The 23,695-nt window shown below is 29.2% G+C and overlaps 3 protein-coding genes across 6 annotated transcripts in view; 2 read left to right on the top strand and 1 right to left on the bottom strand.

Annotated features, from left to right (window-relative positions):
• The window catches only part of LOC129908198 (dolichyl-diphosphooligosaccharide--protein glycosyltransferase 48 kDa subunit), a 383,207-nt gene that overhangs the window by 92,969 nt on the left and 266,543 nt on the right, over positions 1–23,695 (bottom strand). The window lies entirely within an intron of this gene.
• Positions 1,331–15,462, top strand: LOC129908192 (putative acyl--CoA ligase YdaB). 3 transcript variants are annotated; one of them, XM_055984541.1, is made up of 4 exons: positions 1,331–1,434; positions 13,545–13,928; positions 13,989–14,983; positions 15,046–15,462. In XM_055984541.1, exons 2-4 carry the CDS (start codon positions 13,589–13,591, stop codon positions 15,364–15,366), a joined length of 1,656 nt encoding a protein of 551 aa, XP_055840516.1. In that variant the 5' UTR covers positions 1,331–1,434; positions 13,545–13,588; the 3' UTR covers positions 15,367–15,462. The 3 variants fall into 3 exon arrangements, with proteins under 3 accessions (XP_055840516.1, XP_055840514.1, XP_055840515.1); XM_055984539.1 differs by lacking the exon at positions 1,331–1,434 and adding an exon at positions 8,748–9,129; XM_055984540.1 differs by lacking the exon at positions 1,331–1,434 and adding an exon at positions 9,630–9,790.
• On the top strand, positions 21,044–23,037 carry LOC129908193 (putative acyl--CoA ligase YdaB). The gene is made up of 3 exons (XM_055984543.1): positions 21,044–21,504; positions 21,569–22,563; positions 22,637–23,037. The coding sequence occupies exons 1-3, from the start codon at positions 21,165–21,167 to the stop codon at positions 22,955–22,957; spliced, it is 1,656 nt and encodes a 551-aa protein (XP_055840518.1). The 5' UTR covers positions 21,044–21,164; the 3' UTR covers positions 22,958–23,037.

Below are 23,695 nucleotides of genomic sequence, written 5' to 3'. Positions count from 1 at the left end.
TTAATTTCTTATTGAATCGGGTCACTGTGGCGTATGTGGAATATTATTTTCAATTGAAAAAAAAAAAAAAAACAAAAAAATGAGATTATTTTTTAGATTCGATTCCACTAAATACTTTAGAACTGATAATATTTGAAAACAATTTGTTACATTATTTTAATGTGGAGATAGCAGGTAGCAGAAAGCAGGTTTGCACTTTAAGCCGATGATATGTTACTCATAGTATATTGTGATCATGGGACATGAATGTCTTTGGAATGGACTCGCTAGGATAGTCCATATTTTTAGACCTAATTTATCAGTTATAATATAATATACCTTATATTATCTTTATCATTTAATAAAATCAACCAAAAGCCTGCCGCAGCTTAAATGCACTGTCACGTAGCAATTTCAATATTGTTCTTATAAGAAAAGTTCGGTATATCAAGACCACATTATAATCGGATTAATGACAGGAAAGTTTTACGTTTACGTCAATGGGTCGTAAAAATATCTATGGGAAAGAATTAGGAATCACGAAGCAAACAAGTATGAGTTAACTCCAGACTCTGAAGTCTTCAACGGAAGGCTAGAGGCTAAGAAAAACGAAATTAAAGTGAAAGTAGATGCTAATTATTTAAAAGTTCTGAATGAATGAAAACAAATAAATAAAAGATAAGAAAAACACAACCACAATGCACATACATACATATTTGAAAACAATTTGTTTTCTTTCAACTATATTTTGTGAAAAAAACTCTGATATACGTATTTTTGTTCTGTTTTAATTATAAAACTTAAACTTCAACTTGACCACTTTTTTGATTTTGCAAATTATCAACGAAGCACGGCCGTAGTTTTTTAATCGACAAAATAGATAATAGCACTAACCAACTATTGAAATTTTTGAGTATTTTCGAAACATTTTGGAATTGAAATGATCACTAACAAGAGAGCTTGAGCATTTTATACAAAAAAAAAAAAAAAAAATGATCTAAATATAAACATAAAGTTTTGAAGATTTTATATCTATTTGTGATCTTATACCTACACCCCATGCAAATAGATTGTGGGCACAGTAAATTTATTTAAGAATTACATAGTATATCTTTTATTTGCTGAACGATTACCAACAGAAGATTTTATGAATGAATATAAGAAAGAAAGTCAAAGACAGAAGTCAGAGAGGTGGAGGCCAACTTCTGTTAAATAAATTGTAAATTGTTTGTTCTGATAAAGTCAAAGAATTATACCTACAATAGAATTTATTTATATAAATTTTTTTAAGTCAGTTTATATATTAATAAGTTATTTTTTTTAAATATAAAAGCTTTTTTAAACAAATTATACATTTATTTTAACTTATCAATCAATAAGTCCCAAAGAGTCAACATACTTTAAAAAATCACAAACAAATGGCAATTACCTCAAAATACTGACAATGGAATGTATGTAAGTCATTTTTTGAGCTAGACATGTTTTAACAATAAAAAATAATATTAACTCATTAAGTATTTCAAGTTCAAATTAGTAAATAAATATACATGCATGATTTTTACGCGATTTAATGTAAATTACACAAGTTGTTAGAAATTATCAATTAATTCTTACGCTTATTAAACACGCTAGAATTTTTTTCAAGCTAGAAAAAAAAAACAAGTTGAATGTGAGCAGGTATTTCCTTGGAATTTTAAACACAGATGTCAAAAAAAAACTACTATGGCTGTAAATAAGTTACAATAATTATTGATGGTTTCGTGGTAGAAAAACATAAACATAAAAAAAAATTTCCCTAACCATTACTACTTGTTATAGACACATATTAAACGCCCATTCCCTTTTCCCTTAACTGCAGTAATAACACTGGTTGGCAAAAAACAAAAAAAAGTCGGAAGCAAGAACTTTGTTAGGTGATTTTTTCATTGACTTTAGTGTGCTGAATTCAAAACTGTGTACAGATTTATTCTATCACGTCTAGTTTTTGAGATACACTCATGACCAGGCAGTGGCGTAGATAGCTTTTTGCTAAGGGGGGGGGGGGGTTTTAAGTTTAAATAATGCTTCTTTGTATTGTTTTTATTCTCTTTAAATTGGAGAAAGTTCTTTCGGTAGTTGACGTAGAAACCAGCAGTGTACTTAAATATCTTTAATAAAATATAAATACCAGGACAACTTTTTTCGGTGCAGCTTTCGAGCGCTTTCAATGAGTTCATAGAGGAAGTATTTTTCCTTCTGATCAAATATCTTTTCTGAGTTTTTAATTCTTCACACAGAGAAAAATATGACCAGGACCACCAACAGATTTCCTTATTGAACTGTTTTATGAAGAAAGCTTGTTAATATCAACAATTAATAAGGTTTTTCCATAGAGATTTCTTATTATTTTCATGTACAAAATCTTTCAAAATTTTTTGTAAAAATTTCATATTTTTTCCAACTTGGCACTAGAACAAAAATTGTGACCAATATTTCTATAGTAAGTTGAAATAGGTGATCCCGTAAATGATCGTATTTTTTTTATTAAAAAAACAAAACCGACTTCCATGGATCAAAACTGGGTTTTATGGTTTTTCTAATGGTACTGAACAGGCCAGCTTTTCAATACCTACAAAAAGAATTATCAAAATTGGTTCACTCGGTCCAAAGTTATGAGGTGACAAACACAAAAAAAAAAGTACAGACGAATTGAATAACTCCTCCTTTTTGGAAGTCGGTAAAACAATTAGGAAATCCCGATTGTTTAAATAATATTTCCTTCTTGGATGAAAACTACAAGGAAATCTTATTGTTTTTGTTCTATTTTATGTGGTCTAGTTTTTGGTAAAACTCAACAGTTTCATTAAATTTTTTAGCTGCTTTGTCTATTTCAGACAAAGAATCCTTAGAAAGAACCGGAAACCCTTCTAGTGTGTTTTCAAGGTTTGTACATTTTTCTCCAAGGCCCATTACATAGAAATCGAGAAAAAGATTGAAAACAGTAACACGAAAATATTCTTTACTGTACTTTGAACCTTTCACTATTCTCTTATGTTTAACGCCTATGTCAAGGATTTCAGCTAATTTTTCCCATATACAAAAAACTTTCGAAAATAAGTCGTCTTCTGCCCGTTTAATTTTTAGTTGATCCCTTAAATCTTTAGCGAGCTCCATTGCTTGGACCAAGTCTAAATTCACTCTTTGAAACACCGACTTAATGGCAACGAAAGTTGGTAAACCATATTTATAACCTTTAAGCTAATCAAGAACTCGAAATCCATAGCGTTTTTTTCAAAGTGCGCTTCTTCAACTTATTTATTCATGACTGTTTATACTGAACAATTATCGATCCCAATGGGGGGGGGGATATATCCCCCTGATCCCCCCCCCTATCTACGCCACTGTGACCAGGGATAGGATGTTGTGGAATTTGCCTTTTTTTCTTGCTTAATCCTACGACATTATAGATTAAAAACAAACACGTTTCACGTCCCCCTCGTGCAAAATATATGTATTTTATTTTGCCTTTTCTTTCGTTATTGCCTTTTTTGTCTTTTCTCCTGTTATTGCCTTTTTTTTGCCTTTTCCTATGTTTTTATCTTTTTAGCGTCTTAAAAGTAATGCCTACACACAAAACACTCAAATATACAAACAAAAAGATAATTTACTCAATACATTACTTTCTCAATATAATAATAATAAACTAGGCGCACACAAAAATCCTTAAAAAAAATCAGGGTTTGGTTCATGCTCTATTCTCGTTGCCGACCAGTGTAATTTTTCTAAGAATGTTAAGTCCATACAGAGAAAAAATAACGAAGAGATAAGTATCTATAACATAACTAAATAACACTATAACACTATAGAGATAACTTCTGGTATATTTAACTTTATTTCTGGTATATTTAACATTATTCTGATTAAATATACTAGAAGTAAAGTTATCGCTGGCGTTATGTTTTCACCGTGCATTGAAAAAAAAAACGCTTTTTATATACTGCCCATAATTTCGTAAAGGCCCTATCTACAAAATTTTCGATTTTGATTTTTTTGCATATTTGGAGTTAGGGCATTGTCTCTGATTTATCCTCATTTATTTTTTTAGCCTAGGTCTTCAAATACGTCAGAAAATTGAAAATGAACTTTTGATTTTTTTCATTTTTATATGAAATTTGCGATATTACATTTACTATTTCCCTCTATAACTCAGAACTAAGAAAAGTGTAGTTAGGGCCTTTACGAGATTATGGGCAGTATAGTCCCTCCATCTGACTATTTAAATAGTTACAAATAACTGGCATTTTTTAACTCCCTCTAACTAACAATTTTAATAGTTAAAATTGACTATTTAATAGTTCATTTGGAAAATATTTTGATTAACTATTAAAATAGTCACAAATGACTATATTTAAATATTTAAAATAATTGAACCATTTATTTGCAAAACATGATAAGTCCACTTTTTTTCAAAATTCGTTTTTTTGACTAAATTTGTACTCCAAAGATAACCACGCCTGTCTTTAAAATATGAGGTATCTACTCCATCTATATCCGATTTTACAGCTACGCGCAGGGGCGTACACTCCCTTGGGGCAAGTGGGGCGGCGCCCCGGGGCCCCCAACCGACCCCAGGGCCCCCTTTGGAGAAAATGCAGAGAAGGAAACTGTTAGCAGAAATTGAGTTACGAAGTAAATTATAATGTATTTGAATCACTTCGGATACAAGGGAGACAAATTATGTCATTCAGTATCATTGGTAGCCACTCAATATATATTGATTTAATAAAAAGGTTACCCCAGGGGCCCCAAAAAAATAAACTGTTTTTTTAAAAGAAAAATTATTATTTCATCTTAGGGCCCCAAAAAATATTACTTGAAAAATCTTTGCAACCACAAATAATACATTAGGTTCCCAAAAAAGCAAAAAACTATTTCAGGAGAGGGGCCCCAAAAGCCTTTACTTCAGGGCGTCAAACAAAATTAAATTTAAAAAAAATTGTTTTCTTAAAATAAATATTTGTTGATGGATTACTAAATATTACTTTAGGAGCCCCAAAATATATGAATTCGGGGCTCCAAAAATATTATATGAAGGGTCCCAAAAAAATAATTTTTCAGGAACCCCGTTAGTTGAGAGGCAATCAAATATTAATTTGGGGGCCCCAAAATCTATAACTAAGGAGTCCAAAATTCTTCATCAAATTTTCTGATGGCATGACAAATATTATTTGAGGATCCTCTAAAGCTATTACTTCAGTGGTTCAAAAAAATCAAATGGAAAATTAAATATCAATTCAGGGGCCCCAACATAAATACATCAGGGCCCAAAATAAAAACAATACGTTATTGGTGGCATTCCGAATATTACTTCAGAACATAGGCCCCAATACCTATTAACTCTTGGCTCCAAAAAAAAATTAAATTATATTTTAGGGGCCTTAGAGGCACTTAATTTTGAGGCCCAAAAAATAATTTTTCAGGGGCCCCAAAAGAAATAAACTATGTTTGATGTTGGAAAATCAATTGTGTACATGTACATATTACTTCAGAACAGAGGCCCCAAGAACTATCAATTCTAAGCTAAACAAATTTTTATTTTAGTGGTCTTTAAATATTTAATTTTGGGGGCCCCTAGTACAAGTATTTACTACTTTTATGATAGAAATTTTAATTAAGTATAGCAAAGTGCATTACCAACATATTAAAACATTAAAATAAACCTAAAAATAAATAAGCTATACAAAAAAAAATGTATGCTTTATACGTACTTTTTTTTGTATCTAAGGGGCCCCAAGTATCAAAGGTGCCCCAAAATTTAGTCTTGCCCCGGGGCCCCGGCGACTCAACGTACGCCGCTGGCTACGCGAAATATTTTTTTAGTATCAAAAATAGAATAAGTCCCGGACTTATCATCTTTTGAAAATAAACAACCGCTTCTTTTTGTGTTAATGGTATATTAGATTAATAGCTAAAAATCTAAAGTTTAAAGCTACTTTAAAGTTAAATAATTAGTCCGGACATTGTATTTTATTCTCAAATACAATTGTTTGATAGACTGGGGCTAAAAGCAAAATTGCATATTCATTTAAAAACTAATTTCACATCCGTTTATTTTCAAAGTATGATAAGTCCAAAAGCGTTTTTATTTTTTATCTTTTGAGCTATCGCTCCAAAAATTAAAAACGAAACGGTATTTTGTAGCTAGGCAAGAGTTCTACAGAATATATTTTTTATAAATTTTTCTACGCATATCAAAAGAAAATAGAACGTTTTTTTCTTCTCCTCAAAAATTTAAAATCATGGACTTATCATGTTTTGCAAATAAATGATTCAATTATCACGATTTTCACTATGAAAAATAGTTATATTATTATTTATTAGATTTCACTAAACTGCTCTAAACGGCTGCGTTGTTATACGTTGCATAAAATTTATAAATAGCAATTTTCTGTTTAAGGTTATTATTAAGAGTGCATAAAGTTATGCACTGTCTATGATGCGTTTATAAATACGGCTGAATATCTAAAACCATTTTATATCATATTACTATTTTTTTTTACCTGAGTGTAGTTACGTACAGTGACGAGCAAAAGTGGTCAAATGTTTTGCCTTTTTTGAAAAAGTTGTTTAAAACTTAGTGTTCTTTACATAAATTAAATCGTTTTTATTTTATTATTTTTCTATATTATGCCACCATTAATTTTCCTGATTAAAATTTTAAAAAATGCTTCATTGTCCAAAAATGGAGAGTATCATATTGGTATTTGGACTTGACCAATTCTGCTCGTTTTGGAAAAAGGCTTTTGTTTCAATATATTGAGTGTACTAGAATTAATTTTTACCACTTTTAACCACTTTTAACAATGCCTCGAGATAGGATCTATCAATCTGTGAAGAAATAATTTAAAAATTCGGTCGTATTTTAGCTTAATGGAAAGCTCATAGCTCATCGCTTTTAGACTTGTGTTTTTTTACTGCGCTTACAATTTCTTCAAAAATTTCAACAGATTTTCAGCCAAAATGGGTCAGGGCCTTGTGCTGACTACGCAACTGTCTTAAATTTCTGATTTCCGAAGCAATATTTGACAATTTTAAAGGTTTTCGTGGGGTCTTCATGTAGTTGAAAAATTATATCACACGACACGGAGTCTTCTTTTGCCAAAAAACTTGTTAAATTGTACCGTTTTATATCAAGATAGATTCTCCTCCTCATCATATCTTCAAATTTTATCAAAGGTCGGGAACTCCCCCCAAAAACTCAAACAGAACATCACCAAACCTTTTTTTTAAGTCAAAAATCGTTAGGTTAGATGAATTTTTACTAAAACTTTTACTAAAACTTTAACTATAACCACAAAAAAGAATCAATAACCAATGGGAAAAGTAGATTGGATTGACGAGAACTCAGAAGAAATAGAATGCAAATCTAGTTACTATCCAAAACTGGAAAAAACATTTCAGCAGTATCAAGTTTATAGAACGGACATAAATTATTATGGACTCAAGAATATTTTCCGGTGTTATCTTGTGGATTGCTAGCTAATTTTGAAAAAATAATGAACAAGCGAACCTATCCTGATATAAAACGAAACAATTTACCAAGTTTTTTGGCAAAAGAAGACTCCGTGTTGTCTGATATAATTTTTCAACAAGATGAAGACCCCAGCAAAACCTTTAAAATTGTCAAATATTGCTTCAGCAATAAAAAATTTTAGACAGTTTCGTAGTCAGCATAAGACCCTGACATAATCTGGCTGAAAATCTGTTGAAATTTTTGAAGAAATTGTAAGCGCAGTAAAAAAAACACAAGTCTAAAAGCGATGAGCTTTGAGCTTTCCATTAAACTGAAATACGACCGAATTTTTAAATTATTTCTTCACAGATTGATAGATCCTATCTCGCGGCATTGTTAAAAGTGGTTAAAAGTGGTAAAAATTAATTCTAGTACACTCAATATATTGAAACAAAAGCCTTTTTCCAAAACGAGCAGAATTGGTCAAGTCCAAATGCCAATATGATACTCTCCATTTTTGAACAATGAAGCATTTTTTTAAATTTTAATCAGGAAAACAAATGCAAAAAAACAAATAATAAAATAAAAACGATTTAATTCATGTAAAGAACACTAAGTTTTAAACAACTTTCTCAAAAAAGGCAAAACATTTGACCACTTTTGCTCGTCACTGTACATATATGTATTTTTTAAATCATCATTTGTGCCAAATTTGAAAATTCGAAAATTAAATCAAAATACCGATTATGGAGACACGTCATTTTTTGTTTACACATGCATATTACATTAAGCCAAACAGTTTTTAATAAAACAAAGTTCATATTAATTTGTAAATATTCAGGAAAGTACCGATTTTCGCGCGATACAAATGTAAATAACCTAGTTGTAAGAAATTATCAATTAATTCTTACGCTTATTTAACATGCTAGCTAATTAAATACCAGTTGACCATGAACAGGTATTTCATTGTAATCTAAAACAGAGATGTTAAAAAACTGAATTTTTTAAAATAGCATTTTTCATTTCTATACAATCTCCTATAAAAACATTTAAATGCCATTACTGCATTAACCTTATGATGCAATTCACTTCAACTGGATTTATCATAATTTGCAGTGTTTCTATAGAAAAATAATGCAAGCAAAATAGAAACTACATCATAGGTGGTTTTTCTTACAAATAAATAAAAAAAAAAACAAATCTAGAAGTGGTTTTCTGATAAGTTTACATTTTTTAACTTTCTATAAAGAATTTTTTTAGTTCACAGATAAATTGACTACGTTTAGAACCATTTCCTGAGATAGATTTTAAAAGAGTGATATTTGATAATATAACTAATCTTAAATCCTAAATATAGCATGGTTCTAAATATATTGTGATACAATAAAACAATTAAAATTTTAAGATAAAAAAATTGATTTTAAATACAAACCTTAATTAATGACTAAAATCAATAGATATCAAGTGGAAAAATTTTAACTAAAAGTTAATCTATAATTAGACGATAACTTAAAAAAAAAATGAAATAAAAAATTAACCAATGTTATGAAAATATTTGGCAGTATTAAAGTATTTGAAAGGTGCTCAGTTGAATTAGAATAGCTTTTGTGGTACAACTCGTCGGTACGGTGATAAAAGGATCTATAACATCATATTTGGTAAAGATCATTCCAGTTATAAACTGTTTTTCTATTTTTCTTTTAACTCTTCATAAATATATTCCCTGTGTTATTAAATCGATGTTGTGTTTTTTTTTTCAAAATCTACGAAATTGTGAATTCTACTGTATTTTTGTATATTGATACCAAATTCCAGTGAAAATTCAGTGTGCTCTCATTTAAATTATATCTTGAGAATTTACGAACAAATAGTTAAAATTTAATGTTTTTAGTTTCAAATAAAAAATTTATCCAATGAACCTTAGTTTCGCAGTTTAAACTTGTTTCCAGTTTATCTCGTTGAAGAAGCAATCTTTTTCTTGAAACTTGGTAGGTCTTAATAACTATGTAATTCAAAATAGCTAAATTATTCACATACAAAGACGGTAACGGAGAAGACTTGTACACGTCTTCTCCGTTACCACTTTATCTGTGAATATTTTGGATACATTTGATTAGTTTTTCGTGAAACTTCTAGAAGATCAACTCTATCATCAGCCCTTAAGACCTACCAAGTTTCAAGAAGAAGATTGCTTCTTCAACGAGATAAACTGAAAACAAGGTCAATATATGTATGTCTTCTCCGTTACTTAGGAATGGCCGATATACAGAAAATTTTTTAATACAAATTTTCAAATTCGGCTTCCTTTTCATAGTACAGGTAAAATAGTACATAAAATCAAGAAATAAAAAAAAAAAAATGTTACACTCATGAAACTTGGCAAAAAGTTTCATTTTGGGATAAGAACCAAGTACAAAAAAAGTCTATAAAAAAAGTTGGTTGGAAGGGTGTTTCACCGCGGGAGGGGTTGAAGGTCAAAAATATACTGAAAAAAATTGTTTGTCGAATATCATCATATGACACATGTTTTCAAGGTATTTTTTGATGGTGAATCTAATGACATAAAATTAAAGTCAATACGATTGCTCTAAGAAAAGTTATTGCCGATTAAAAACAAGGGTGCTTGTTTTTTGACTTCAACAGGTAAAATATATCCGAAACCCATGTGGAAAACATGCTACACTGATAAAATTCGCGATGAAGGTTTTAGATAAAGCAGGGACAAGGGATTTATAAAGTTCTTAAAATTATTTTTGGTGAAAGGGTGTTTTTTTGATGGGTTAAGTTGTGTGTGAAAAAGGTATCATAACGCTGACTTACATTTTTTATTAATTTTTAAAACTTTTTTTTTTTTTAAAGTCTACAAAAAAAAGTTGGGTGTTTTTTCGCAGAAAAGAGGGAGGGGGTGAATGTCAAAAATATACTGAGAAAAATGTTTGTCGAATATCATCATATGATACATGTTTTCAAGGTATTTTTTGATGGTGAATCTAATAAAGTCAATACGATTGCTCTTAGAAAAGGAAATGGTAACGGAGTTACGAATAACAGAGTTACGCGCGACAGAGTTACGGCCGTCAAAGTTACGCGAAACCGAAGTTACGAAAAACTAGAGTTACGAATTCTAAAGTTATGTTAAGCTATGACATGTGATTTTTGGGTTGGCAACAATTGCGAGGAACGATATGGAATTATGGAAACATAAATAAGAGAATATCGATTCTCATTGGTTATTTTAATAGATTTTAACGAAAATGGGTGTGGTTTAATCTTTTTATGCAAAAAACAACCCTATTCCTTTTTTGTTTATTTATTGACACAGGATAAGTTAAAAATCAAACAAAAACCCATTTTAAATAACACCCATTTTCGCTTTACTCATTTAGTTCTGACCAATGAGAAAAATGTTAATCTCTTGTTTGTATTTCCATAATTTCCATTGCCAACCCAAAAATCACATGTCATAGCTTAACATAACTTTAGAATTCGTAACTCTAGTTTTTCGTAACTTCGGTTTCGCGTAACTTTGACGCTCGTAACTCTGTCGCCCGTAACTTTGGTATTCGTAACTTCGTCGGTTTCCCGTCTAAGGAAATGCAAAATTAAAACAATTACAACAGATAGTACATAATATTAAAAGCTTTTTGTTCCCTTCCCCTCCAATAGGTGTTTGTATTGAGGGCTGACATCTTCCATATCAGTTCGACGGTTCATGGTGTTGTCGGCATTGATGAATGATGATATGTAAAGTTTCGATGGTCATTCTTTTGTTATGGTGACTTGTGTCCTGCCAGTCTATTTTCAAATTTTTGTTTTGTGGTTCCAATATAAATCTGGTTACATTCTTCGTCAGCGTTGCCGTTACAATTGATTTTGTAAATTAAATCCTAATATTCCATTTTATCAATTTTTGTTTTTAAATTAGTATACAATTGTGCAGTTTTATAGTTGGATTTCATTGCTATTTTATATTTCTCTTTATAAAAAAGCTGTGCGTTCTTAAACCTCTCTGTTATTTCTTTTATATAGGTGAAGGATTTGTATATCTGTTTTTCTTTTTCTTCTTCTGGCGTGTGTTGGTTTTGGTTTTCGTGTTGATTTATTAATGTGTTCATAATATTAGCGGGAATGCTTTATTTTGTAATATGTTTCGAATTTTATTTTTGTTATTTTTATGGTATTTTTTTTTTCTAAAAATTTCTTTCTTTGTTTTGTAAAAGATCATTTAAAACGGTGTTTAATTAATTATATAAACAGATTTTTTTTTTTTTTTTAAGAAATTCCTTAGAAAATCTATTTAAAAATATTTCCTAATTTTGTTCAGTAAAAACCTTTAATATTAGAGTTACTTTTACCATAGAAGCAAAGTACGTGCGACCCATGTTAGGGTGCATTTTATTTATTTTTTTTTTTTGTTTTTAATTTTAAATTCATTTTCATCATCTTAAAACTATCTTAAAGTTAGACAAAAATTAATAAAAACTAGCCTACTTATCAATTACTTACAACTAACTTACTGACCCTATACGGGCACTCTAAGTTATACTTCTTTTTTCTTAATACTAATGCCTTTCGGCTTTAAAACTAATTTAATTCAAATAGTATTTCACGGTTTTATTTTTTCGAAGAAATAATAATTTATAAAAAAACTTGGATTCTGATCATTTTTTTGTGTTTATTTTAAAACTTTAAAACTAATTAAAACTACTTAAAAACTAATTAAAACTACTTAAACTACTTAAAACTACTTAAAAACTAGAACAGCCACAGCAATTTTGTATTTTTTTTTCTATTTAAAATTTTTTTTTTGTATTTTTTTTTTTATTTATTTTTTTTTTGTATTTTTTTAACCATTTACACTATTATGAAGCCAATAATATTGCATTCCACATTTTTCAGATTGTAAATAGATTGAACATTTATCTAGTTGTTTGTTTATTTTTTTTACTTGCGATATAGGGCAAGTTTAGGATTCGTAAAAAAAATCGAACTTGAGATAACAATTTTACGTGACATTACGATGATGGAGAATGCCAAAAAAGTGGGTCCGGCAATTCTGTCTGTCTGTCTGTGTGTCTGTCTCTATCTGGAGCTGCAGCCTAAACGAGTGAAGTGATTTTCTTCAAACTTGGTATTTAGCAGTTTTGGGTGATTCCCTAGAGGGGAAATTGAAATTTTATTTTTATGACCAAAACTAAAAGTTCATTTTTTTCAAAAACTGCTCTAACGATATTGATTAAAATTTTTGTGTGTAGTATTACACAAAACTGCCAACTTTTGAAATAAAAAAAATATTTTTTGTACCCTTATAAACGGTACCTGACATAGTTCTGACGGTTTTTTTGGTTTCTAAATATCACGTACAAGACTCACCCGATTTCAACGAAATTTTTTATACAAAAATATTAAAATTAAAGAAAATTTTCAAAAAACAAATTTTTGGATTTTTAAAAAAATATTTCAAATTTTTTTTTCGAAAAATCAATTCTTTGAAAACGGGTTCACGATAAATTTTGAAATTTCGTTTTTTTGTGTAAATTAATTATTTCATCAAAATGGCATACCAATTTTTTTTTTTGAAAAATGTTAGAAAATTTTTATATATAAAAAAATTATTTAAAAAAAAAACGACTCCAACGATTTTCGAAATTTTTTTTTCTAAAAATACCTTTTTATACAAGAAATAAAATGGCATACTTTGTTTTTTTTTGTATAAGATCATTTAAAACGGTGTTTTATTAATTATAAAAACAGATTTTATTTTTTCACACTACTTATGAAATTTCTTCAAAATATCAAAATTTAAATTAGAGTTACTTTAAGCATAAAAGCAAGTACGTGCGACCCTTAGTCGTGCAATTTATTTATTTCCAAATAAATTCTGTTTGTTTAAACATTCGGAAGAACATATAACTTTTAACTCGTGTACATGAGTACACACAAGTTTTTTGTATTGTCATAAGTTGAAAAAGAAGAATAAATAAAGACTAGGTACCTACACACAAATTTTAAGGTTCATTCCGTATTGTCATTGCTTATCAATTTTACATCTTATTTATATCTTTTCTTTTAGAACACAATAACGAACATAAATCAATCTCGAAAGTAACTCCCAACATGGCAAACATATACAATAAGTCCGAAAAAATATGGAGTGCTCCACCACTTGAACTCAACTATCCCAACATTGGTATTGGTCATTCGATACTTCAAAAACTGAAAGAAACCGATCCAAATAAAATCATAGAAGTTGAACATGAATCTGGAATTTCACGTACTGCTAGACAAATCCGCTCGGATACAATAACAGTTGCACACAATTTAATGCGACTCGGAGTGAAGAAGGGCGATATTGTTATTGTGTTTTCGAAAACAAATTTAAAAATAACTCCTATAACGTTTGCATTGTACACTATTGGAGCCCCAATTAATTTCTTTTACTTGGATTTGAAAGGAGGTAAGATAACTTCAATTCGACTATAATCCGAGACCTAATTTATTTTTTAAAATCTTTCAGATGACATCGAGTATTATTTTGATTTATTGAACCCAACTGCTATTCTTTATGAAGAAGAATTCAAAAATGATGTTTTTCAAGCTCTTAAGAATCTCAAGCTATCAAATTTAAAACATACTTTAAGTTTAGACTCTGAAACTGATTCAGTTGATGAAATTCTATTTAAGCCAATCGATAATATTGACAACTTCCAACCTCCAGATATTGGAGATCCAAGTAAATTGGCAGCACTTTTACCTTTTACCTCAGGTTCAACAGGAAGACCAAAAATTTCTATACATTCTCATGCCATGGTAATGATGGGACTTTACAATACATGGTGGCATATGCCTCCGAAAAGTGTAGTTTGCGTTTTGTCAGATCTTCGTTGGATGTGTCAAGTCGAGATGATGTTCCAACCGATCTTTTTTGACGTCAAACGGATTTATACGGCAAGATGTGAAAAAGATTTTGATGATACTTATGAATATGAATTATTGTCCAAAAATCAAGTCACACATTTTAGTACGGTTTCAATTCTACTTCTGCAAACCCTTCAACGTGCTGATAAAGATAATCAAAGATCAAAGTTGAGCTCTTTGAGGACAGTATTGTTGGGAGGTGAAGTTGTTACAGATTCAATAATTGCATATGCGGCAGAAATTATTCCAAAATGTAAGATTATAACTTGTTATGGAATGACAGAACTACAAGGAGTAATAGCTTCTGACGAAGATGTGCCTGGTAGAATTGTCAATGGAGGTATATTATTTAATGGATACGATTTGAAAGTTATTGATGAACATGGTAACAATCTGGGACCGAATGAAAAGGGTCGATTGTGTTTGAGATCAAAGATACCATTGATTGGATACTTTAAAAATGACAAAGCCAATAAGGAGCATTTAAAAGGAGATGGATGGTACACAACTGATGAGTATGGTTACATGGATTCCGATCATTTATTAAATGTTATAACAAGATACAAGTATCTTCTGCGGTACAATGGACAATTTGTAATTTTTTTTTTTTTACAAGACTTTGATATGTTTTAACTTAAATACTTTTTTCTTTAAAGGTTGTTCCAACTGATATTGAAAATATCATTAATAACCACCCGAAGGTATTAATATCAGCTTTAGTTGGATATCCTGATCCTGAGATTGCAGATTCAGAAATAGGAACATTTTATGTAGTATTAAAAGATTTTTCCAAACGTGATGGTGTTGAAGATGAATTATTAGCTTTGTTAAGAAAACATCTCACAAAAGAGGAATCTAAATTTGTTAGGTTTTTGAAAGTTGTTGAAACAGTTCCAATGTGTAATTATTCAAAAGTAAATCGAAAGGCATTGAAAGAATTGGCTGCTATTGAATCGACCAGTTATTTAAGAATTTAGTTAGAACATAAATGTATTGTAATTTTGGAGTTTGTAAGGATTATTCTAACTGTGTATAATGCATATTTTTTAACAAAATAAAACAAAAAACTGTTATCTTATATAATTCTTTTACTATATCCTTTTACAATTTTGAATAAATTAGACCTCAATATTTTCCTTACAATGTGGTAAATTTAAACTTTTCTTGTATTTCCTTTACATATAACCGGTGTTCTACTGAATTTTTTTTTTTTTTCAGGAGGACCCAACAAATCTCAGATTTTTTTTTAACTAGAACTAGGCAGTCCATCTTAGATATTTATATGGAGGAATAACCAAAATCTAAGTACGCAGTTTTAGAGCTTCAGCCGTTCTTATGTGGAATTCAAAAAGTCTGTCAGGTTTGATTCCTTACTTTTTATTTCTTTCGCAGGTAGACATTTTTTTTTTCCTACGAGCAACCGTTTTAGTGATAGAGTGTTTCAAAAATATGACAACCCAAAAATTACGGTGTTTGAAAAATAATTTTTAACCAGTCAACACTAAAATATGCAAGAATCATATAGAAATTATTAATGTTTATAGAAATAAAACAACTTTTTTCCTGTAACAAAACGTGCGTACGTTAGGGTGGTCAAAAAAAAAAATTAAAATATAATGGACTTTTGCCTGAATTGAAAAACTTTTTTTTATTGTTGAAAAGAACTATTCAGGTAACTTACATTTTATATTGAAGGTTTTTTCCAAAAATTTTAACTTACATTTTAGTTTATAATTTAAATGTGGTGAGACTCTTCTAGTTTCAAGAAGAGTGTTTCAAAGAGGAAGTAAAAATATAATCAAATTCTCAATATAGGTGCAGTTAGTTTAGCTCTTACTACTACTAGGACTAATAGAAAACTACGAAAACAAGTTTATTTTTTCAAAAAAGTTACTATCACAATGATTGGATTAAGAAAGATCATCTAAAAGCAGTTTCGCTTATTGTAACGAAATCCTCAATCTTCTCTCTTCGTTGAAATTCAAAAAAACTTTGATGGTTTTTTTCGTGTAGTTTTTTTTTTCAAATCTACTTTTAGGCTACATCAAATCGGTTGAAAATTGAAAATTTATTAATTTCAACTTAAAATTTGAAATGGTTAATTAGTAGAGTAACTAAACCAAATTATTAGGGAACCCGGCCGAACAGCTCTGATTTTTGACGATTTTTTTTTCAAACGTAGGTAATTAAAAATACTTTAAAGTCTATAGATTAAAAATTGCCGGTGTTGCCGTATTGTTTTTTTAAATTAAAATTAATTTCTTTTTAACAAAACCATTTTTTTTTGCTTAAATTTCATAAAACAAATGATAGCAAAAGATTCTCTAGGTAATTTAAGGAAAATATATAAAAGGCAGTAAGGGACAATCTTCCATCGTTTAAGCGATAAATGCAATTTTCTAACATTCTGACCTCAAACACAAAAAAAATATTTTGAAAACAACGGCAACACCTACAATATTTTAAAATACATTTTTAAAAAGTCAGAAGCTCATTCTTATCTCTTAAATTTAAATCCACTAAATTTAATCAAGACTTTTTGAAAAAATGGTCCTCAAACTCAGAATTAAAAAAAAAAAAGTTATTAGAAAAATTTTAAATTACTTTTTTCCAAACTTTTTCTAATAAAATATGAATTTATTTAAAAAAAATGTTTGGCCATAAATATTATCAGTTGAATTTCGAAGCAAATAAATTGCACGACTGGGGTCGCACGTACTTGCTCTTATGCTTAAAGTAACTATAATGTTAAAGCTTTTTATTCAAGAAATTTAAAATTTGATATTTTGAAGAAATTTTATAAGTAGTATAAAAAAATTAAATCTGTTTTTATAATTAATTAAACTCCGTTTTAAATTATCTTAAAACAAAAAACAAATATGCCATTTTATTTCTTGTATAAAAAGGTATTTTTAGAAAAAAATTTTCGAAAATTGTAGGAGCCGTTTTTTTAAAAAATAGTTTTTTATATATAAAAATTTTTTAACATTTTTCAAAAAAAAAGTTGGGATGCCATTTTGAAGAAATAATTAATTTACACATTAAAACTAAATTTCAAAATTTTTCATTAATCCGTTTTCAAAAAATTGATTTTTCAAAAAAAAATTTTGAAATATTTTTTAAAAAACCAAAAATGCGTTTTTTGAAAATTTTCTAAAATTTTAATATTATCTTTACTTACACACTTTTGTATAAAAATTTTCATTTGAATCGGGTTAATGTTGTACGAGATATTCAGAAACGAAAAAACCGTTCTATGACAGGTACCGTTAATAACGGTACAAAAAATATTTTTTTTATTTAAAAAGTTGGCTCTTATGTGTTGTACTACACACAAAAATTTTAATCAAAATCGTTAGAGCCGTTTTTGAAAAAAATTAACTTTTCTATTTCCGTTATATGGCAGGTACCGTTAGTTTTGGTCATAAAAAAAAAATTTCAATTTCCCCTCTAGGGAATCACCAAAAACTGCTAACTACCAAGTTTCAAGAAAATCACTTCACTCGTTTAGGCTGCAGCTCCAGATAGAGACAGACACACAGACAGACAGACAGACAGACAGACAGAATTGCAGGACCCACTTTTTTGGCATTCTCTATCATCGTAATGTCATGTAAAATTGTTATCTCGAGTTCGATTTTTTTTACGAATCCTAAACTTGCCCTATAGTACCTATATCGCAAGTAAAAAGGTAAAATATATCACACTTTTGAAAAAAAAATGAAAAATTACTTCAATTTCAATGGTTTTTTTTTTTATTAAAACTGAATTTTTGCATTGAAATAATTAATTTTCTCAAATACTGTGGTAAATAGGAACTTTAAATTTTTTCTATTTAACTTTCAACAGTAAGGGTTATTAAATGAATAAAAAATAATTTTATGTTTAGATGTTGAACTTAAAAAAAAAAATAAGTTACATTTTTTTTCAAAACTTTTATTAAAAAAAAGTTCTTCGAAAATGAAATACTTTTTAATTTTTTTCATAAACCGTAATACATATTGACATTTCCTTTTATAATTTGAAATCATAATAAATGCGGCCAAAAAAATTTGAAAATAAATGCATTTTACATTACGACCAAGTTTAAAAAACGACATGTTAAAATTTTTTCAATAATTTTTTTTTTCAAAAATCTGAGTTCAATTACCATTCTTTCAAAAGCCATTCAATTAACTTCATTTTAATTTTACATATATGACTAAGCTTCTAGCTTTTAAAAAATTTATATTTGAATATTGTAGGTGTTGCCGTTGTGTTCAAATATTTTTTTTTGTGTTTGAAGTCAATTAATAAGAAAATTGCATCTATCGCTTGAACTATGGAAGATTGTCCCTCACTCCCATAAATTTTTTTTCCTTGAATTTCCTAGACAATCTTTTGGCATCAATTAATTTATGAATTTTAAGAAAAATTTTTGAAAAAAATTTGTTTTTGTTCAAAAAAATCTTCAATTAAATTTAAAAAATCAAAACGGCAACACCGGCAATTTTTAATCTATAGACTTTAAAGTATTTTTAATTACCGACGTTTGAAAAAAAAGATCATCAAAATCTAAGCTGTTCGGCCGGGTTCCCTAATATTGCCAATTTTTGAGCTTTAGTTACTCCACTAAATTCTTAGCAAATTGTTAACCGATCTTCAAAATCAAAAGTAACAAATTCAAGAATATACATAAAATCGATAAAATTTAATTTGTAATTATATTTTAGTTTATAAAGTCTAGTTTTTTTACCTAAACAACATGGTGAATTTTTTAATTTAAATTTTCAAGGGTTAGGTACTTATTATTAAACTATCACGAAAGTGAAGCAAAATATGGCAAAGTATTTTTTTGTGGTCGTTAGATTGTGTTGTCGAACGTTGGTTCTATTGTAAAAGGTAAATTAATAGATATTCTTCAACTACGGTACTGAGTGATTTATAATAGTAGTAGTTTTATGCTTCTTTGAATCAAAAGATTAATAAATTAGCGTATTTTTTGGTTGACATTTTTGAAGTGAAAACTTCTTTAGTATAGTAGTGATTTGAAACAAGATGAAACGAAAACGCGACACGACTTCAACTTGTTATAACTTTTTTGTTTGTGAAATTTGTACTGTAGATAAGTAATTAAATAAATTATAATTGTACAAAATTTCAATTAATTTCATATTCAAAATTCGGAGATAACGGTAAAAAAATGTTCTTTTCCAACACACGTTATATCTTTTGATCTAGTGCACATACAAATTTGATTTAACTTTAACACGCATGATGATAACATAACCTTTTATTTGATGTATCACACATAACGTTACGTGTTCTACAAGTTACACAATCTTAAATTGAAAAAAAATTAAAAATACCTCAAAACACCTGAGGAGATCTGTTGGCGATGACCAGCTACCAGTGTAGGAAGTACCGTAATCTCAGTCTGGAATTCGACATGGTTGACTTTAAAAAATTCTAACTTCTCTTGTAGACATCTTTGAAATAAGATTTATGCATCATTATAGAAGGTGAAACAATAAGCTTTCACATGGTATAAAATTTGTTACAGGTTGTCAAACAAAAAAATTGATTTTTATGAAATTTCATCGAGTTTAAAAAATTCTAGCTCTTTTTGTAGATGTCTCATAGGTCTGATCGATATATATATTTTGAGCTAAGACAAAAAGCTTTCAGATGATATTAGATTTATATAGGTTATCATATAAAAAACATGGATTTGAAGGTGATAGAATAAAAATAGGTAGATTTTTTCTATTTTTTCAAGAAAACTGATTTTTTAAGGTTTCACTTCTACCACGTGTGAATTGCACACATGATTTTTTTTTTTGCATTTTGGATTATGTAGTGCGGTCTAAACTCATATCCAAAAACTTTAGATAGACATTAATATATACACAAATCAGAGCTGCTGGATTTGACACACGACCTGGTATACTTACGACTTACGAGTAGTGTTTCCGACGTTCAATTGGACTAAACTATTTTTTAAGGTTTTGGATGTCTGAAAAATGCCTCTGGTTTTATAAAAGCTAGGAACTAGAGTTTTGACAATGCAATTTGACTAAAGAAAATGGTTTTGTATGAATTTAAGAGCTGCAAAATAAGAAATAACAAGTTCAAATAGTTCAGATCAAATTCCAGCAAAAGAAATAATTGAATGAATAATCGAAAGTGTTATACACTGAATGAATGAGTGAATTTATTCGATAGCTCCCATCACTATTTAAATGAGTACCTAATAACAAAACATTCTAGTCTAAGTGGCTACTAGATCTAAGACTGTGATATCTCAATATGTTGATACCTAAACATGTTAAAATAATGTTTCCATTCAATAAAAAGTTATAAATAATCTAAAATTGTTTCTTGATTACTTTCAAATCAAAAACAATCTGCTCATTAAGTGGGAATAAAATGAATTAAAGAAATGATAACAATTTGTCGATTAAACGTTTAAAGAACGTTTACATTACCGGGTTTCGATTGGTATCAATGATTAAAGTTAATTAAACATGATTATTTCTTGGAAAAAAGAAATCTTATCGTTGTTGAAGAAAAAAAGAAAAAACACTTAAAAGGGATTTAAAAAGGGGATTTGTTGAATTAGAACTGATTTAAGTTTGATTTTTCAATAAGTTTTGGCAAACATATTTTCTGTGTGGTCAGTAAAACTAATGGTGGAGTGCTTTTTACAAATCTTTAAAAAAAATGAATCCTTGATACAGTTGAGGCTTCTTAAAAAAATCCAATATCCTTTAATAAAGAAAATAAATCACAAAAAATGACAAACAAATACAATGAAACCGAAAAAATATGGCACGGTCCATCTGTTGAACATAATTATCCCAACATTGGTATTGGCCATTTGGTATTGGAAAAGTTTAAAGAAACTGATCCTGAACGAGTTCTAGAAGTTGAGCATGAATCTGGAGCCTCACTTACAGCAGGACAAATTCGCACTCAAACAATTACAGCTGCACAGAATTTAATGCGACTCGGAGTGAAGAAGGGCGATATTGTTATCGTTTATTCAAGATCAAATATAAAAATCACTCCTATAACGTTTGCATTGTACACCATTGGAGCTACAGTGAATTTCTTTTACTTGGATTTGAAAGGAGGTAAGATATAATTTTAAACCCTAAGTTTATTTGAAACCTTACAATAATGTATTCAATTTTCCAGAGGACATCGAATATTATTTTGAACTTATGGATCCAACTGCAATCTTCTATGAAGAAGAATTCAAAACTGATACATTTCAAGCTCTTAAGAATCTCAAGCTGTCTAATTTGAAGCATATTTTAAGTTTAAACTCTGAAACTGAATCAGTTGATGAAATTCTATTTAAGCCAATCGATAACATTGAGAACTTTCAGCCGCCTGATATTGGAGATCCAAATGAATTAGCAGCACTTTTGACTTTCACCTCCGGTTCCACAGGAAGGCCCAAGATAAGTGTGCATTCACATTCCATGATGTTGCTAGGACTTCACAAAAAGTGGTGGCATATGGAGCCGAAAAGTGTAGTTTGTGTTTTATCAGACCTTCGTTGGATAAGTCAAATTGAGCTTATGTTGCAACCGGTCTTTTATGACGTCATCCGAATATACACGTCAAAATGTGAAAAAGATTTCGACGATTCTTATGAATATGAATTATTTTATAGCAACAAAGTCACTCATTATTGTACGGTTTCAATACTTCTATTAAAAACACTTCAAGACATTGACAAAACTAATCAAATATCAAAGTTGAGTTATTTGCGAGTGATTCTATTGGGTGGTGAAGTTGTTACCAAGTCGTTGCTTGATTATGCGGCGGAAATAATCCCACATTGTAAGATTATCAATTCTTATGGAATGACTGAACTTTATGGAATTATATCTTCTGATGAAAAAGTATTTGGGAAAATTGTTAATAGAGGTATTTTAGCTAATGGGTATGAATTGAAAGTTATTGATGAACACGGAAATCATTTGGGACCGAATGAAAAGGGTCGATTGTGTTTGAGATCAAAGGTACCATTGATTGGATACTTTAAAAATGACAAAGCCAACAGGGAACATTTGAAAGGAGATGGATGGTATACAACGGAAGAATATGGTTACATGGATTCTGACCATTTATTAAATGTTGTTATAAGATACAAATATCTTCTGAGGTATTATGGACAAGTTGTAAGTTTTTTACCATTTTTATTCGATGTAAATATTTTTGACTTTATTTTTTTTCTTTTTTTTTCTTTTATAGATCGTTCCAACTGAAATTGAAAATATCGTCAATAGTCACCCGAATGTTTTAATATCAGCTCTCGTTGGATACCCAGATCCAGAAAATATTGATTCAGAAATAGGAACAATATTTGTTGTTCCAAAAAACTATTCTCAGTCTGATGGTATTGAAGATGAACTGCTAGTTTTGTTAAGAAAAAATCTCACAAAAGACCAAACTAAGTTGGTACGATTTTTGAAAGTTGTTGAGAAAGCTCCTATGGTTAATGCATGTAAAGTTGATCGAGTTGCATTGAAGGAAACAGCTGCTATTGAATCGGCCAATTACTTGATGATTTGAAATTAATTTTATTAAAGATCTCACGTAGAAGAAAAAAAATTCTTATTTATACCTAAATTAAAAATATTGAGTGTATAAATCCCAAGTTGAAAATAAAGTTAAATTAAAATAAAAAGAAAATCTTTGCTGAATTATTTATTTGGTTGTACTTAAAAAAAAAAATGGGAAATTAGTCATTTCAATACGATACTCTTTAAATTAATAAATAAAAATGAGCTCATTCCTAGTATGTCAAAATTCAAAAAAATTATGTGCAATGTTGTGTTTTTTTTTCCAGGTTTTCGTTGCAATTTTGGATTATTGGTAAGTAAGTGATTTTCTAAGGCATTACAGTGCCCTTTGAAATGAGAAAATTCACAATTCTGTTAATTATACTTACCATCAGTGGTAAGGGGTCTTATTAAATGTAGCCTTTTGTAGGATTTGTCCGTTGATTTTCCTGGCTTACCCAATAATTTGCCAGGTTCGCCTTTGAAATTGCCGGATCCGTAATTTTTTTTTGTTCACCCGTTGATTTTCTTGTTTAAATGAATTGAGGCATTAAAAACTTATAAATTGTAAACTACCTTTCGAACCGTTCAATTCAAGTTGTATTGGATGGATTCAAGTCTGAAACCCATAATATAAACGCTGGTGTGCCCCAGGGCTCACTTTTGTCTCTGACTCTCTTCCTCATTTTTATTAATGATCTGCTTTCTGAAACTTCTTATCCACTGAATTGTTTCGCTGACGATAGTA

Source organism: Episyrphus balteatus, chromosome 2 (assembly GCF_945859705.1).
Source record: "Episyrphus balteatus chromosome 2, idEpiBalt1.1, whole genome shotgun sequence".
Lineage (NCBI taxonomy): Eukaryota > Metazoa > Arthropoda > Insecta > Diptera > Syrphidae > Episyrphus > Episyrphus balteatus.
The sequence above is the reverse complement of the archived record's forward strand: the minus strand, read 5'-3'. Positions and strand labels throughout refer to the sequence as shown.